This window comes from Salvia splendens, chromosome 21 (assembly GCF_004379255.2).
Source record: "Salvia splendens isolate huo1 chromosome 21, SspV2, whole genome shotgun sequence".
NCBI lineage: Eukaryota > Viridiplantae > Streptophyta > Magnoliopsida > Lamiales > Lamiaceae > Salvia > Salvia splendens.
Genome location: NC_056052.1, coordinates 6,154,689 through 6,168,636, shown reverse-complemented (window position 1 = coordinate 6,168,636; position 13,948 = coordinate 6,154,689). Strand labels below are relative to the sequence as shown.

Below are 13,948 nucleotides of genomic sequence, written 5' to 3'. Positions count from 1 at the left end.
AGGCGAACTCTATAAGTGGAAGTACTGTCTCCCAGCTTACTCCACGGTCGAGCACTACAGCTCTTAACATATCTTCCAATGTCTGGATCGTCCTTTCGGACTGTCCGTCCGTCTGTGGATGGAACGCTGTGCTGAAATTCAGCTGAGTGCCTAATTCTCGCTGTAGGCTTATCCAAAATCTAGAAGTAAATTTTGAATCTCGATCTGAGGTGATCGTTACTGGGACACCATGTAAACGTACGATCTCTCGCACGTAAATCTGTGCCAACTTGTCTGAACCGTATGTGATACGAATTGGTATGAAATGAGCACTTTTGGTGAGGCGATCGATTACAACCCAGATGGCTGTGTTTCCCCGTTGTGATTTTGGCAATCCTGTCACAAAATCCATTGCTATATGCTCCCATTTCCATTCTGGAATCTCGAGAGGCTGCAACTTTCCATAGGGTCGTTGATGCAAAGCCTTCACTTGCTGGCAAGCCAGGCATCTTTCCACAAACGACGCTATGCTTCTCTTCATACCATCCCACCAAAATTGCTTCTTCAAGTCCTGATACATCTTCGTACTTCCAGGATGGGCAGTATAGGGTGTCTCATGAGCTTCACTCATGATCTCATTTCTGAGTGTCTCCTCATTGGGTACGCATAATCTCCCCTTGAAAGTGAGAGCATTATCCGCCTCTTCGCGGTAGTATTCCCCTTTTCCCGTCCTTACTCTGAGACGGATCTTTTCTAGAGCGTCATCGTCTCTCTGGGCTTCCACGATTCTGGCTCTTAAATCTGGTTCTGTGACCAAGGTGGAAATTCTGCTGTCCACTGTCTCCGGGGCTCTTACTATTTCCAGTCGCATCTTGGCGAATTCCCGGATGAGCTCTTCCTCTTGTGTGAGGAAAACAGCTACTTGAGGCGTTGTCTTTCTGCTCAAGGCATCTGCTACTACATTGGCTTTGCCTGGGTGGTAGTTTATACCACAGTCGTAGTCCTTGACTAGTTCCAGCCATCTGCGCTGTCTCATATTCAGATCCTTCTGCTCGAAAAAGTATTTGAGACTCTTATGATCTGTGAAGATCTCACATCGAACTCCGTAGAGGTGATGTCTCCAAATCTTCAGCGCATGGACCACTGCTGCTAATTCCAGATCGTGCGTCGGATAGTTCAACTCGTGCGGCCTCAATTGGCGTGACGCATATGCTATCACCTTACCCCTCTGCATCAGCACGCACCCGAGTCCGACCTTCGATGCATCGGTATACACCACATAGTCGACTCCCGCCTCTGGTACGGCTAGCACTGGCGCTGTGGTCAACTTTTCCTTAAGCAATTGGAAACTTGCTTCACATTCTGGGGTCCAGTTGACTTTAACTCCTTTCTTGAGTTGTTGAGTCATCGGCCTTGCTATTTTAGAAAACCCCTCAATGAATCTTCGGTAGTATCCTGCCAGACCTAGGAAACTTCGAATTTCATTGGGCGTTGCTGGTGACTGCCAACGTTGCACGGCTTCAACTTTAGCGGGGTCTACTCGGATCCCTTCTGCTGTCACTATGTGTCCAAGGAAATTCACTTCATTGAGCCAGAACTCACACTTGCTGAACTTAGCATAGAGTTTCTCGGCTCTTAACGTTTCCAAGGTGGCTCTCAAATGTTCCTCGTGTTCCTTTTCGTTCTTCGAATAGATGAGCACGTCATCTATGAAGACCAGAACGAACTTGTCCAGGTACGGGTGGAACACGCGGTTCATTAGGTCCATGAACACAGCTGGAGCATTGGTAAGCCCAAAAGGCATTACCGTAAACTCATAATGGCCATATCTGGTGCGGAACGCAGTCCTTGGTATATCGTCCTGTCGAACTCTCAACTGGTGATAACCCGATCTCAAATCCATCTTCGAGAAAACTCCAGCTCCTTGCAGCTGATCGAAGAGGTCGTCGATTCTCGGTAAAGGATACTTGTTCTTGAGGGTTATTTTGTTCAGCTCTCGATAGTCGATACACATCCTTAAGGTGCCATCTTTCTTCTTTACAAAAAGTACTGGTGCGCCCCACGGCGACACACTGGGTCGAATGAAGCCCAGGTCTAGTAGTTCCTGTAATTGCATTTTGAGTTCCTCTAACTCCCTTGGTGCCATTCTGTAAGGCGCCTTCGATATTGGAGCTGATCCTGGTTCCAGATCGATGCTGAACTCCAATTGCCTGTTTGGTGGCAAGCCTGGTAGCTTTTCTGGGAATACATCAGGATATTCTCGTACTATTGCCACGTCTTCAATTTTCTTGTCCTTTTTCTCTTCTTCGTTCAAATAGACGAGGTATGCAGGGCATCCTTTCCTCATCATGGTTGTTGCTTGTAGGGCAGAAATAATCGATTTTCGTTTCCTCATGGAGATCCCATGAAAGATTACGAGTTCTGTCCCAGGGTATTGTAGTGCTATCTGTCTCTCCTTACAACGGATTGTGGCGTAGTTCTCGGCTAACCAATCCATTCCTAGTATAATGTCGACGCTCCACATCAACATCACATGTAAGTTATGAGCTACTAGGTTCAGGTTTCCCATGGAAAATTTTATGTTTGAGCACGTTCGTGTGGTATCTATAAGGCCTCCTACGGGTGAGGACACCCTCATACTATGTTCCATCACATCCGTAGGCAAGTTCAAAGTATCCACACAAGATGTTGATATAAAGGAGTGTGATGCACCGGTATCAAACAAAATGGCGATAGGTACGTTGAGGAGAGTTCCCATACCTGCCAAATTGCCTTGCTCCCGTTTCCCTTCCTCGGCCCTGGCCTGCTTCTGCTGCAGTGCGAAGGCTCTTGCCTGTGGGGGAAGTCTCTGGCGTAGCTGTCTCTGAGGACGTGGTGCAGGGAGTATCGCATTCTTTCTCCTTGGTTCGGCCTGGAGTGCCCGCAGTTGCGGACGTTGTCCTCCCATTCCAGTTGTCTTGTTCGGGCAGTTTCTGGCAAAATGTCCCTTCTGCCTGCAGTGGAAACATCCATCAGTCCCGGCCTTACACTCGCCGTCATGTCTCTTCGAGCATCTCGCACATAGAGGTGCCTGGGCTCCGCGCTCCGCAGCTGGAGTCGGGGCAGTTTGGTACCAACGGTTCTGCTGTGGCTTAGGGGCAAACTGTGGTTTCTTAGCATCAGTCGGGACTCGGTCTCCTTCCCATTTCCTCTTTTCTCGAGGGAACTGCTGCTGTGGCGGCGGTGGAGCAGTGGTGACATGTGTCGTCGGCCTCTCTTTGGGCATAGCTGCCTCAATGTCCAGGGCCCGGCCCAATGACTCGACATAAGACAGACCTCCATGACTGGCCAGAGCCATTCTTATTTCCGATCTCAGGCCAGTACAAAACTTTTCGGCCATTTTCTCGTCCGTGTCTACTAGTCCAGGCGCATAGCGTGACATGTCACAGAACAACCTATCGTACTCGGTCACTGTCATCTTTCCCTGTTTCAAACTGTAAAACTCCACCTCTTTGGCCTTGCGGTAGCTCTTGGGGATGTACTTGCCGTACAGCTCATTCTTAAACTCCCCCCAGGTCAGGTGCTCCAACTGTTCACGAGTCATAACCTTTCGCCTGGCTTCCCACCAGAAGTCGGCGGACTCAACCAGCTGAAACTTCACACATGAGAGTCGCTCTCTGTCGGTGCACTGAAGAAAATCAAAGATGCGCTCAACCGCACGCACCCAGGTCTCTGCTGCAGCAGGATTCCCCAGACCATTGAACACGGGTGGGTTCTGTTTGAGAAATGTTTCTTCCACTCGCCTCTCCGGCACTGCAGGAGGCGGTGGTGGAGGAGGTGGCGGTTGTGCTCCTGCTCCCCCAGCCTGGTCTCTCCTAGGTACCTGCTCTGGTACTTGCGCGTACCTTCTCGGCCTGCCTGCTTGTCTTCTGGGAGGCATTCTGTTTATAATACGATATCAGTACTAGTTATTCACTTTCATCAATACAGAGTTTATATTTCCTTAGGATTCGTTTCACATCTCATGCATTCTCTTTCATGCATATGTTTAACAAAATCAAATAGGAGTCATAAAGTGGTACATCATATGCATTCATCATAAAGTGGGAAAATTGCCTCTCACGAGGTCTTAATATCTTTTACATATGACATCACTGCAGTTCTTACAAAAGAAAGGGAAACTAATCTACTAAGCTAGCACGGCTATGTCCCGCCTGACCGACCCCTACTCCAAGTCACTGTCGATCCACATCGGGTCGTCGTGGCTCGTCCCAGGGAGGGGCATCTCTATAGGTGACCATACCTCCTCCTCGCCTTCGGAGGCGACGACCGGCTGCGGGATCTCTGGGGCCATGCAAGGCGCCACTGGTACGTCGAGGTCGGAGACGAAATCCTTGTCCACATGCTTGGCGTAGTAGTATAGCCCCTTGTAGAACGCCTCATCTACTGGGTGGAGGGGCGGCTCCAACTCCTCGGGAAATGGCTCCATGGGTGGTGGAGGAATCTCTGGTGGTGGCTCGAGGGGCTGTGGAGGGTTGACCCCCACTATCTGGTCCGTGAGACTGCCAATCTGCGGCTCCTCGTCATCATCATCGTCCCCTACTATGTCCTCCTCGGGATCCTCCTCCTCGGGATCCTCCTCCTCTGGATCCTCCTCCTCTGGATCCTCCTCACTCTCTCCACCCCCGATACCGCTATCTAACTGCTCAACCTCGTCGCTGGACCCCGACACATCTCCCATCTCTGCCCTACCTCTGCGACGGCCGGGAGCTCGGGACGACTGTCCCTCCTCGAACACTCCGTCTACCGCCCGCATCAGGGTCAAAGGTGGCAGGCTACGGAACCGCTCACTCCCCGGGGCCTGCATGTCTGGCGGGGGCCCGTTCCCAAAGTGGAAACACCCTGCCGAGACTGCACTCAAGAAGCCCGGCATGTCTCCTATCGGCTCATAGGTCGGAGGCCGCGAAGAAGTGTACAACTGGGCTGTAGTCGCCATCCACCCCTGCCACTCCGGTGGGAACAACTCCACCAGTCTCACGATGCCCTCGTAGGTCTTCACCCCATGCCAATTCGCCTCCTCCCATAGCTTACCATAATGGGCGACGAATTCGGCGAGAGTGTCCCCATGACAACGCCGGTACGTCCTGTAGTAACGTACCACCGCATCTGGATCAGCACCTGTCCGGAGTGGGCGTCGGTGGGTAAAACGCTGTCGTGCCATCTCTACATAAAAGAAGAAAAGCCCTCAAAACGGCTCGTAACTGAAAGTATGCATATACAAGTATGCGAAAAGCTGTAAAAAGATGGTATGAACTGAGTCGTTGTCTCTCGAAGAGGTCGTACTAGGTTTGTCTGTGGCTATGTCTCATAACCGGCTGGTATACACATATATCTATATATGTACTATCTGTATGCTCAAAGGAATGGACTTCCTTTCTTTGCTGTTTATTGGTATTGCAACGATACTTTCTGGTTCGTTGTTGATTTTTTTTTTTTTGAAATTCTGTGGAATTAGGGGTTCTCCCTAACTGATGAGTTCAGTTGGTCTCGTCGCCGTGGAAGGCGGTAACAAGTTCTCATTCTGCTAATACTTGATTTTGCATGTCTCACCTAAGGTACTTCTCTAAAGCACTCTAGGTTCACATACATAGTCCCCATGACATCTATTCATTCATGTCAAGCTCATAAAACACAGATACAGTAAGCATATCTCATGCAAAGTATCAGCTATCACGTTGCATCTTGCAAGCATTTCAAATAAACATTTTCGTTCCCATAAGGGCTGTGAAAATTATTTTCTTTTTCTGAAAAAAAAAATTTCATTTTCTTTCTCAAAATGGAAAAATATTTTCTTTCTTCAAAATTCTCTTTTCTGGACGAGCGGGCGTCGACCCCTGTTTCTGGTGCAGTTGATCGTGTCGAGCTGAGGTGTTGGGATCTTGTACTGATCATTCTGTTCACTTTCTAGCCTAGTGCTACTGTTCTGGACTGAGGCTTAGAAAGAAGGTTCTTGGGTCAGAGCGAAAGAAAAGTGCTCTGATACCACTCTGTCACGACCACATCTTCCTAGTCAAAGAAAGCGCAGCTATTTCGCGACTAAAAATACTAAACTGTCTCAACACATCATCATAATTACTGAGATTAAGGAAAATACTGTCTAACAGTCATCAAGATAGCAAGTTATTAAATCAGAGTGAAATGTGGGACATTGTCTTTACTGAGACAAAGCTAGGTCTATGCAGCGGAAGAGTTCCAAGACAAGTATAACATGTATGGAGACATACTACACTAGCTACCCTTCTTTTATTTTATCTTCAGTCCCAACACCTCCTCTGCCGATCGATCAACCTGCACATTAAGGAAAACAACATGCAGGGCTGAGTATTTTGTATACTCAGTGGCTTATGACGAAAACTATTTCTTTTAGTTGTCAGCCAAACTGAGTGAACGCGGGGTTTTTCTGAAAATAAGTCCCGGTCACTAAAATCTGTTATTTCTTTCTGAAATAGACTGCAGTCTTTTAACTTTCTGATGATATACCATATCAAGCTGTGTGAATCGGGAATGTGGCCACATTCCACGATCACTGGGCCGGCCAACCTGGCGCTAGCTCACGACCCGCGGACCGGCCAACCTAGCGCTAGCTCACGGTCCCTATGTGTACACTAGTCCGAGTAGGATTTACTGACCTACTGGGACCCGAATTCGATTTAACCATGAATGGCAATCACAAAATAAAATATGGCATGACAACTCATTCAAATATTCACACTTATTCTCATAGAGTTCTGTAAATAAAAAGGAAAGAAGCCCACACCTCAATTGCTTAACTCTTGCAAAATAGGTGCTTCCCTGTTCTGAGATTATGCGTCGAGCGACGACGTTCCTTTACAAAAATTCGTATATTTGAATTAGGCTTAAAAATTTACTGATTTTACATGAATGCATGCCTAAGCGTGCTCCTTTATTATTTTATTTCCTTTCTTCTAAAATTAGGAAATCTTAATTCTTAATTAAATCTGCGATTTAATTTATTCGGAAACTGGCCGAAAACTATTTCCCGCATTAATTTGAATATCTTAAAATACTTTCCGGGCTAAGAGTTCGCTTAATTATTTATTGGCTTTTATTTTATTACGGCGAACATTCTTTTCATTTTCTTCCGTAGCTTAGGAATTTAATACCATAAATTCTTGGAATTAACTAAAGATTTCAACAAAAGAATCCGGGTCCAAGTAATTAAATTCTCGGACTCGGTTGGAACTAATTATTCTGGCCCAGCCTTAACTTTCGGCCCGCTCATTTAATCTCGGCCCAAAATGCATTTTCCTTATCTTCTTTTCTAAAAGAGGCCCAAAAGATGAAATGGAAAGGCCCAAAGACTCCCTTCACATTAAATCTAGCCCAACTTAAATAATTTCTGGCCCAAATATTTTAAATTGGGGAGGCCCAAAAAAACATACTCCCTTCCTCAATCAGCCGATTCCATCGGCTTTTCCCCATTCTTCATTTCCTCCTTTCTCCGAAATTAAAACCCCAAATTGAGAAGGCCCTAGTTTCTTCGACGTCCGCTCCCTCCGCGAAGCTCCAGCTCCGGCGGAGGTCCGATGACGCGCGACGCGTTGTCTCACCCTCGCTCATCCCTGCAAGGGCGAACTCTCTCCCTGATTTGGGAATATCCTCGCCGCGTCGGTCCCTTCCAACCACGGCGAGTCTTGCCGTGCTCCCATCCATCGGCTCCGTCTCGTTCTCGCCAGTGAAGGGAAGTGGCGACCCTCCGCGCTCCTCCGTTCCTCGGCGGGATCACCATCGATTCACCCTCCGAAGCTAAGTTTCTTGTTTAAATCTTTCTAGTGTTGTTAAGTGAAGCTTGCGAAAAAGATACTGTGACTTGAGCATTAGGGGATTTTCTTACATTCTGCTATGATTGATTTGATTTCATGGAGGGGTTGAGCCAGTGGTAGCCGTTTCTATGTTACTGATTATGTTCTGATGTGGGGTTCTAAGGCATACTCCTATGTTCTTGAGCTCATGTGTTCCTAAGTTCTCATTCTTGGCTATCTACTGTGTACTACATGATGCTAGTATGGTTTGGAGGATTTACCTCTTGTGATTGCTGAGTGAGGCTGCTCTTACTCTTGCTCGATTCCTTCCGCTTTCTCTCGGTTCTCCCTCCCTCTCTTTAGCTTGTTACTTTGCTACTAAGTGGAAGGTGTTGTGGTGTGGTATAGTAACCGAGGGGCTTAGAATGTGTATATAAACACATATCTTGTAATTGAAAGCTGCAGAGGTTGAGTGTTGGCTGACCTTGCAGCATCCTTTAACTGATTTTGGTGTTTTGTGCTGCCTTGTACTCTGATTCATTCATGAATTTTGTCTTCTTTTGCAGGTGCACACTAGAGGTGGCATTGTGGGGGCTGATTTCCGGACTATAACCGGTTTGGGTAGGGGAAGCAAGGGCTGTTACCTGCAGCTTTGCAGAGTATTAGCTGGAGGGGAGCCTGCTGGCTGGAGTTTGCCTCTTTCGGTCCAACACTCACTCACATTTCTGAAAGGTATTGTTTCCCCTTCCCTTTCTTAATACACTTCTCTTGTTGTCTCTGTAAACAATTGAGGAGATCTAACGGCTGTTGAAACGAGTTGTCATAACAGCCGAGCTCTTCTTCATGTTTTGATCTTTCTCTCCAGATCACGGAGTTGCCGAGCTTGGTGCCGAACTGCCGAGCTTGGTACCGAACTGCTGAGCTCCCTGCCGAACTGCCGAGCTTGGTGGCGAACTGCTGAGCTCCCTGCCGAACTGCCGAGCTTGGTGGCGAACTGCTGAGCTTGGTGCCGAGCTATCACAATCCACCAACAGTCTCTATTCATGCAACTAGTTCTCTTTCGTGCGCTATGGCAGGAGTTGCGACTGGCCAACGAGGCTGTCTTCCCTCGTGGTCTCGCCCTCCCGGCTCGTTTGAAAGATCTGGGGCCGAGACGGCCCGATGACGAAGGCCAAAGTAGCCCTTAGGGATTTCTAAATGTAGTAGTGTAGCTCGACTTTTATTTTCATTGTCAAAGATTGTAATTTAGTTTGAGATTCTGAAAATTGTAATTGTACCCTTTTTCAAGAAATAAAAATACTCTTTCATTTGTCAATAAAAGTTCTAGTATTTTATTTCATAACTCCCGAGAAATCTAAGTCTCGGCTATTACAAGAGTATCATTCTATCCGGCAAAACTATCATTCTATGCAATAAACCTATCATTTTATCATTTTATCAGTCAGTCAAAAGTATCATTTTATCAACTCAGAGTATCATTCTATCCGGCAAAACTATCATTCTATGCAATAAACCTATCATTTTACGTGATATTTGGCGAAATTCAGAAATTAAATGAGGGAAATGACATATTTACCCCCGCGCTTTTTTTTATGAAGTAAATCTAAGTTTGAATTTCAAAACTATCATTCTATGCAATAAACCTATCATTTTATCATTTTACGTGATATTTGGCAAAATTCAGAAATTAAATGAGAGAAATGACAGTTTTACCCCCCGTTTTTTTTATGAAGTAAATCTAAGTTTGAATCTCAACCGCATGATTAGAAATATGTGTGGTCCAGATTTGGTTATAGGGTTATTACGATATTTAGGGGTTATAGGGTTATATATATATATATATATATATACACCCGGGGCGGGTATTGGAGTACCTGAAAATATATCGGGTCGGATTTTGGATAGACATTTAGATAATTTTCGGGTTTGGGTACCCGGTTTTTTTCGGGTCTGGTATCCACGGATACCCGTATTCCCACCACTCGTCACTATTCCGTCATCCAATGCAACCTAACGAACAATTTTCTTTTGCAGTGGAATTTTCGTCTGATATGTTAATAGCTCAAATTTAATTGTTTTGGTTGTGCGTGTACTTCAATTTTCTTTTCAATTATCTTGGTGTAAATTAATGTGACTGCCCAGAGAAGAGAGATGTGATGTTTATAGGTTTAAGTTTGGGAATTAGGGCTCACAAATTTGGGGATTTGATTTCTCTAACTTACTGTAAGAAACAAAGGGAGATAAGAGAGAATGGACTAATAAATTGGGCCACCCTAATTAACCACCCTAATTAATTAAGGAGCTGGGACCTGTAGTTTTTAATTACTCCAAGTTGGGCCTATCTTACATTATTGAGTGGAAAGATTAGAATAAGGGAAGATGGGCTGTGATTTGTATTCTCATATTGGGCTGGAATAATTGATCAGTGTGCCAAGATAAATCAAAGAGGGATAAGAGAAGTTGAGCTCAGAATTAATTCTAGTTTGGTTCAGTTATTTTGTAATTGGCCGGAGATAGAGTTAATTAGTTCTTTTGGGCCAAGGAGTTTTCATTGGTTGGGCCGGAGAATAGGAAATTGAAGATATGAAGGATGGAATTAATTCACAAGGGGCTGAAATTAAGTTGGTTTTGTGCCAAGATTCTAATTAAGTTCTTGGGCCATGATTAATTAGGGGAATGCATTCAAATTAAAGTTTAAGAATTCTTCGAGTCTTATTAGTACGTTGTTTGTTTTCAAAAAGGCTATCTCCGCGAGTTAAGGGTGGAGTCAGGAGAATTCAAGTTAAGGAGTTTTAAGCAAACGATGTGGGCTTTCTGTTAAAAGTACAGTTTTATGAGAAGTATTTTTATGGGCTTCTATTTAAGATGTGATGTTAAGTGTGAGCTTGCTATTTAATGTGAAGTATTATGAAAAGTGTTATTTGCTTGATGTTATTATACGATGTTATGTGTTACTCTACGAGTGCTTGTGAACTACCAGCCTTTGTTGATATTGTGTTCGGCTTTGACCGATAGAAAATGAGTTTATGTTTCAAAAATATTTTACGAGAAAAATAAAGTTGCAAAGGTTATGTCAAGCCAGGTTTTATTTTGAACTTTGCCTCTTTGTTTGTCTAGCGAGGGCGATGTCCCTACTAGACTAGGAGTTAGTGAATTCGCGGTTCACCAGGAGTTAGTGAATACAGGTATGTAAGTGGAATGAGCCCATACATTCCGGTTCACCAGGAGTTAGTGAATTCGCGGATCACCTGGAGTTACTTTAAAGATACGTCATATGTTCTAAGAAAATAGATTGACAGATCGCTTTTGAAAAAGGAAAAGGAAAAATGTTTTAGTGTTCTCGGATCTTTTAAGTAAAATCCTGAGTCCACTCAGGAGTAACTTGACATAACTAGTTTTTCAGTAAAATATATTTCGGCATGTGTCCACTAAGTACACTATGTACTCAGCCCTGCATATGTTTTAAAAATGTGCAGGTTGAGCAGTGATAACGGCGGGCGGTGTTGAGCACAGACAAATGAAGATCCTTCGATAGAATATTACTTGGATGCTTCGTGTCTCCATACACGATGTCATCTGCTCTTGACTCTTCCGCTGCAATGTAAAAGTCGAAATTTCATTCTCTTGTTTCATGCACTCTGATTTATATATTCCAAGTTATTTCAGTTCAAATTTAGTTGTGCCACCGTTTTTACCTTTCTTACCCGCTTCTTCCATCCTCCCCTAGTCGTTATCAATCGGGCTTTCTATCCTTAGAAAGTGCGGTCGTGACAATACTTCTTTCGTCCGCGAATACGAGTTTCTTTTTTCCATTTTAGTCTGTCTGCGAATAAGAGTCTCGTTCCATTTATACTTTAAATGGCAATAGGTCTTACATTCCATTAACTCATTCCACCATATTTTATTAAAACTAATGAATATAATATACCACTAACATTTTTCCACCCACTTTTCTTAAAACTCGTGCCCGAAAGAAATGAGACTGCCATTCGGAGTCGGATGAATCAATAATTGTTCCTATGATCAATTTAAATTGTGTTAACATGTTTAATATATGTCGAGTTATCAAACTTATTAAATTAAGCTAACTATCATTTTAACAAAACTATCTCATTTAAAGATGTTCCAACAGTATTTTGATGATATTTTTAATATAAATTAATTAGTTATTAAATTTATCAAATTAAAGTAGTTATCATATTACTCAACACTATATGAGTCCCTTTAAAGATGCTCCAACAAAATTTTCATACTATATAATTTGCCTGTAGTCCCTTTCCTACAATATACTCCTTCATTGTTGAGGACATAAATACTACTTCCTCTATTCCACAGTAATAGAGACATTTTCATTTTGCGGACTTATTTTGAAAAAAATAATTATAAATAGTTTTAGTGGAGAAAAAGTCAAGTAAGAGAGAGAATATTGTAGATAAGACTTTTCTCTACATTATTCTCTCTCTTACTTTACTATCTCTCCACTTTAAATATTTAATATCATTTTTTCAAAACGAGTGCAGAAAATGAAATGTGTCTATTACCGTGGAACGGTATATTACAATATCAAATTAATACTATAAATTAATTTCCCACAAAATATTCATATATAATTTGCCTGTAGTCCCTTTCCTACAATATACTCCTTTAATGTTGAGCACATAAATATAATATAATGTGAAACACAACATCAAATTAATATAAACTAATTGGAAATTAAATATCTTCACTAAACAAAAAATATTACTCCGTATCTTTTATCATGTAGTATTGATAGTAATGACAACCATTTAAGGATGTCAACTATAATTAATTGGCATGTCGTTTTTTATTACTCCATTTCTACCAGATATGATGCACTCAAAATATTTCACAAAATGATTGAGTGGAAGGTTCTTGCAGGAAGTGAATAGGCATTAATATCAATCTTGATTGCTTTAGAGCATCTCCAGTGGTCGGCGAGCGAGCGGCTCGCCGATTTTTGGCGCTCGCCGAACTATTGCAGCCGGCGAGCGCCAAATCGGCGAGAATTTCGGCGAGGGTACGCTGATTCCCGGGCGCTCGCCGATTCTCTCGCCGATCGGCTCGCCGCTATTGCAGCCTCCCAATCGGCGAGGAACCGGCGAGCGAATTTTTTTTTTCCGAAACACTATATACGCGATTTGCAAGACATTTTCATTCGCACCACTTGTTTTAACGAGTACACTCTCTATCTTAATTTCTGTACAAGATCAACAACAACGCGAAATGAGTAAAGCGGGTGGTAGTAGTAATGGTAGTGGTGGGGATGCTGAGGAGTACGATCGGAGTTTGAACGAACATTTGGATGCCTATACGTTCCGAGAGATAGACCGGCTGCTACAACGGGCCTCGCAGCCGGCGGTACCTCAACCTCTACCCGTTGTCCACCGCCGAGCAGTGATTGACCGGGATCACGTAGCTACACACCAGCGGCTATACGAAGACTACTTCGCACCGGAGCCGCGGTTTAACGCCAACCTTTTCAGGCGGCGTTTTAGGATGAGCAGGGCCATGTTTATGCGTATTGTCGACGCTTTGGAGCGTCGATATCTGTGTTTCCGCTTCAGGAACGATGCGGCTGACAGACCCGGCCACACACCTAATCAAAAGTGCACTGCGGCAATCAGGCAGCTGGCCTACGGAGGCGCGGCAGACATGTGGGACGAGTACCTCCACATCGGCGAGACGACTGCCCTTGAATGTATGAAGTATTTTTGTCAGGGCGTGGTTGAAATATTCGGTGAGCAGTACCTTCGAAGCCCAACCCCCGAAGACTGCCAGGAGCTGATGCAGATGCACGGGGAGAAGCATGGGTTCCCGGGTATGTTAGGCAGCATAGATTGTATGCATTGGGAGTGGAAGAACTGCCCTACTGCCTGAAAAGGGTTCTACACGACCGGCTACAAGGGAAAGAATCCCACGATGATCCTCGAGGTCGTAGCTGATTACCGGCTGTGGATTTGTCATGCGTATTTTGGGGTAGCCGGTTCGAACAGCGACCTCAACGTCTTCAACTCGTCGCCCCTTTTCAACTCGGTCCGGCCATCAGTTTTGTCGCCAACGGCAACCAACATGATATGGGCTACTACTTGGCGGATGGGATATACCCTAGGTGGCCCGTCTTTGTGAAGACGATCCGATGCGCATCA

The 13,948-nt window shown here is 44.5% G+C and overlaps 1 protein-coding gene across 1 annotated transcript; it reads right to left on the bottom strand.

The window, feature by feature from the left end:
* Window positions 1-330: 330 nt before the first annotated feature.
* Window positions 331-3,898, bottom strand: LOC121784120. Its single transcript, XM_042182303.1, has 3 exons — window positions 2,030-3,898; window positions 1,787-1,951; window positions 331-375 (listed from the first exon to the last, which is right to left on the bottom strand). Exons 1-3 carry the CDS (start codon window positions 3,896-3,898, stop codon window positions 331-333), a joined length of 2,079 nt encoding a protein of 692 aa, XP_042038237.1.
* Between the last annotated feature and the right edge of the window lie 10,050 nt (window positions 3,899-13,948).

Bases quoted from the DNA above. Each gene is read 5' to 3' on its own strand.
- LOC121784120 (XM_042182303.1), bottom strand. From the start codon at position 3,898: ATGCCTCCCAGAAGACAAGCAGGCAGGCCGAGAAGGTACGCGCAAGTA. The intron at 1,952-2,029 runs GTACTTTTTGTA...ATAACCCTCAAG, and splicing joins TGTCGCCGTGGGGCGCACCA to AACAAGTATCCTTTACCGAG. The intron at 376-1,786 runs GTAATGCCTTTT...ATTTTGTGACAG, and splicing joins ATGGCCATTATGAGTTTACG to GATTGCCAAAATCACAACGG.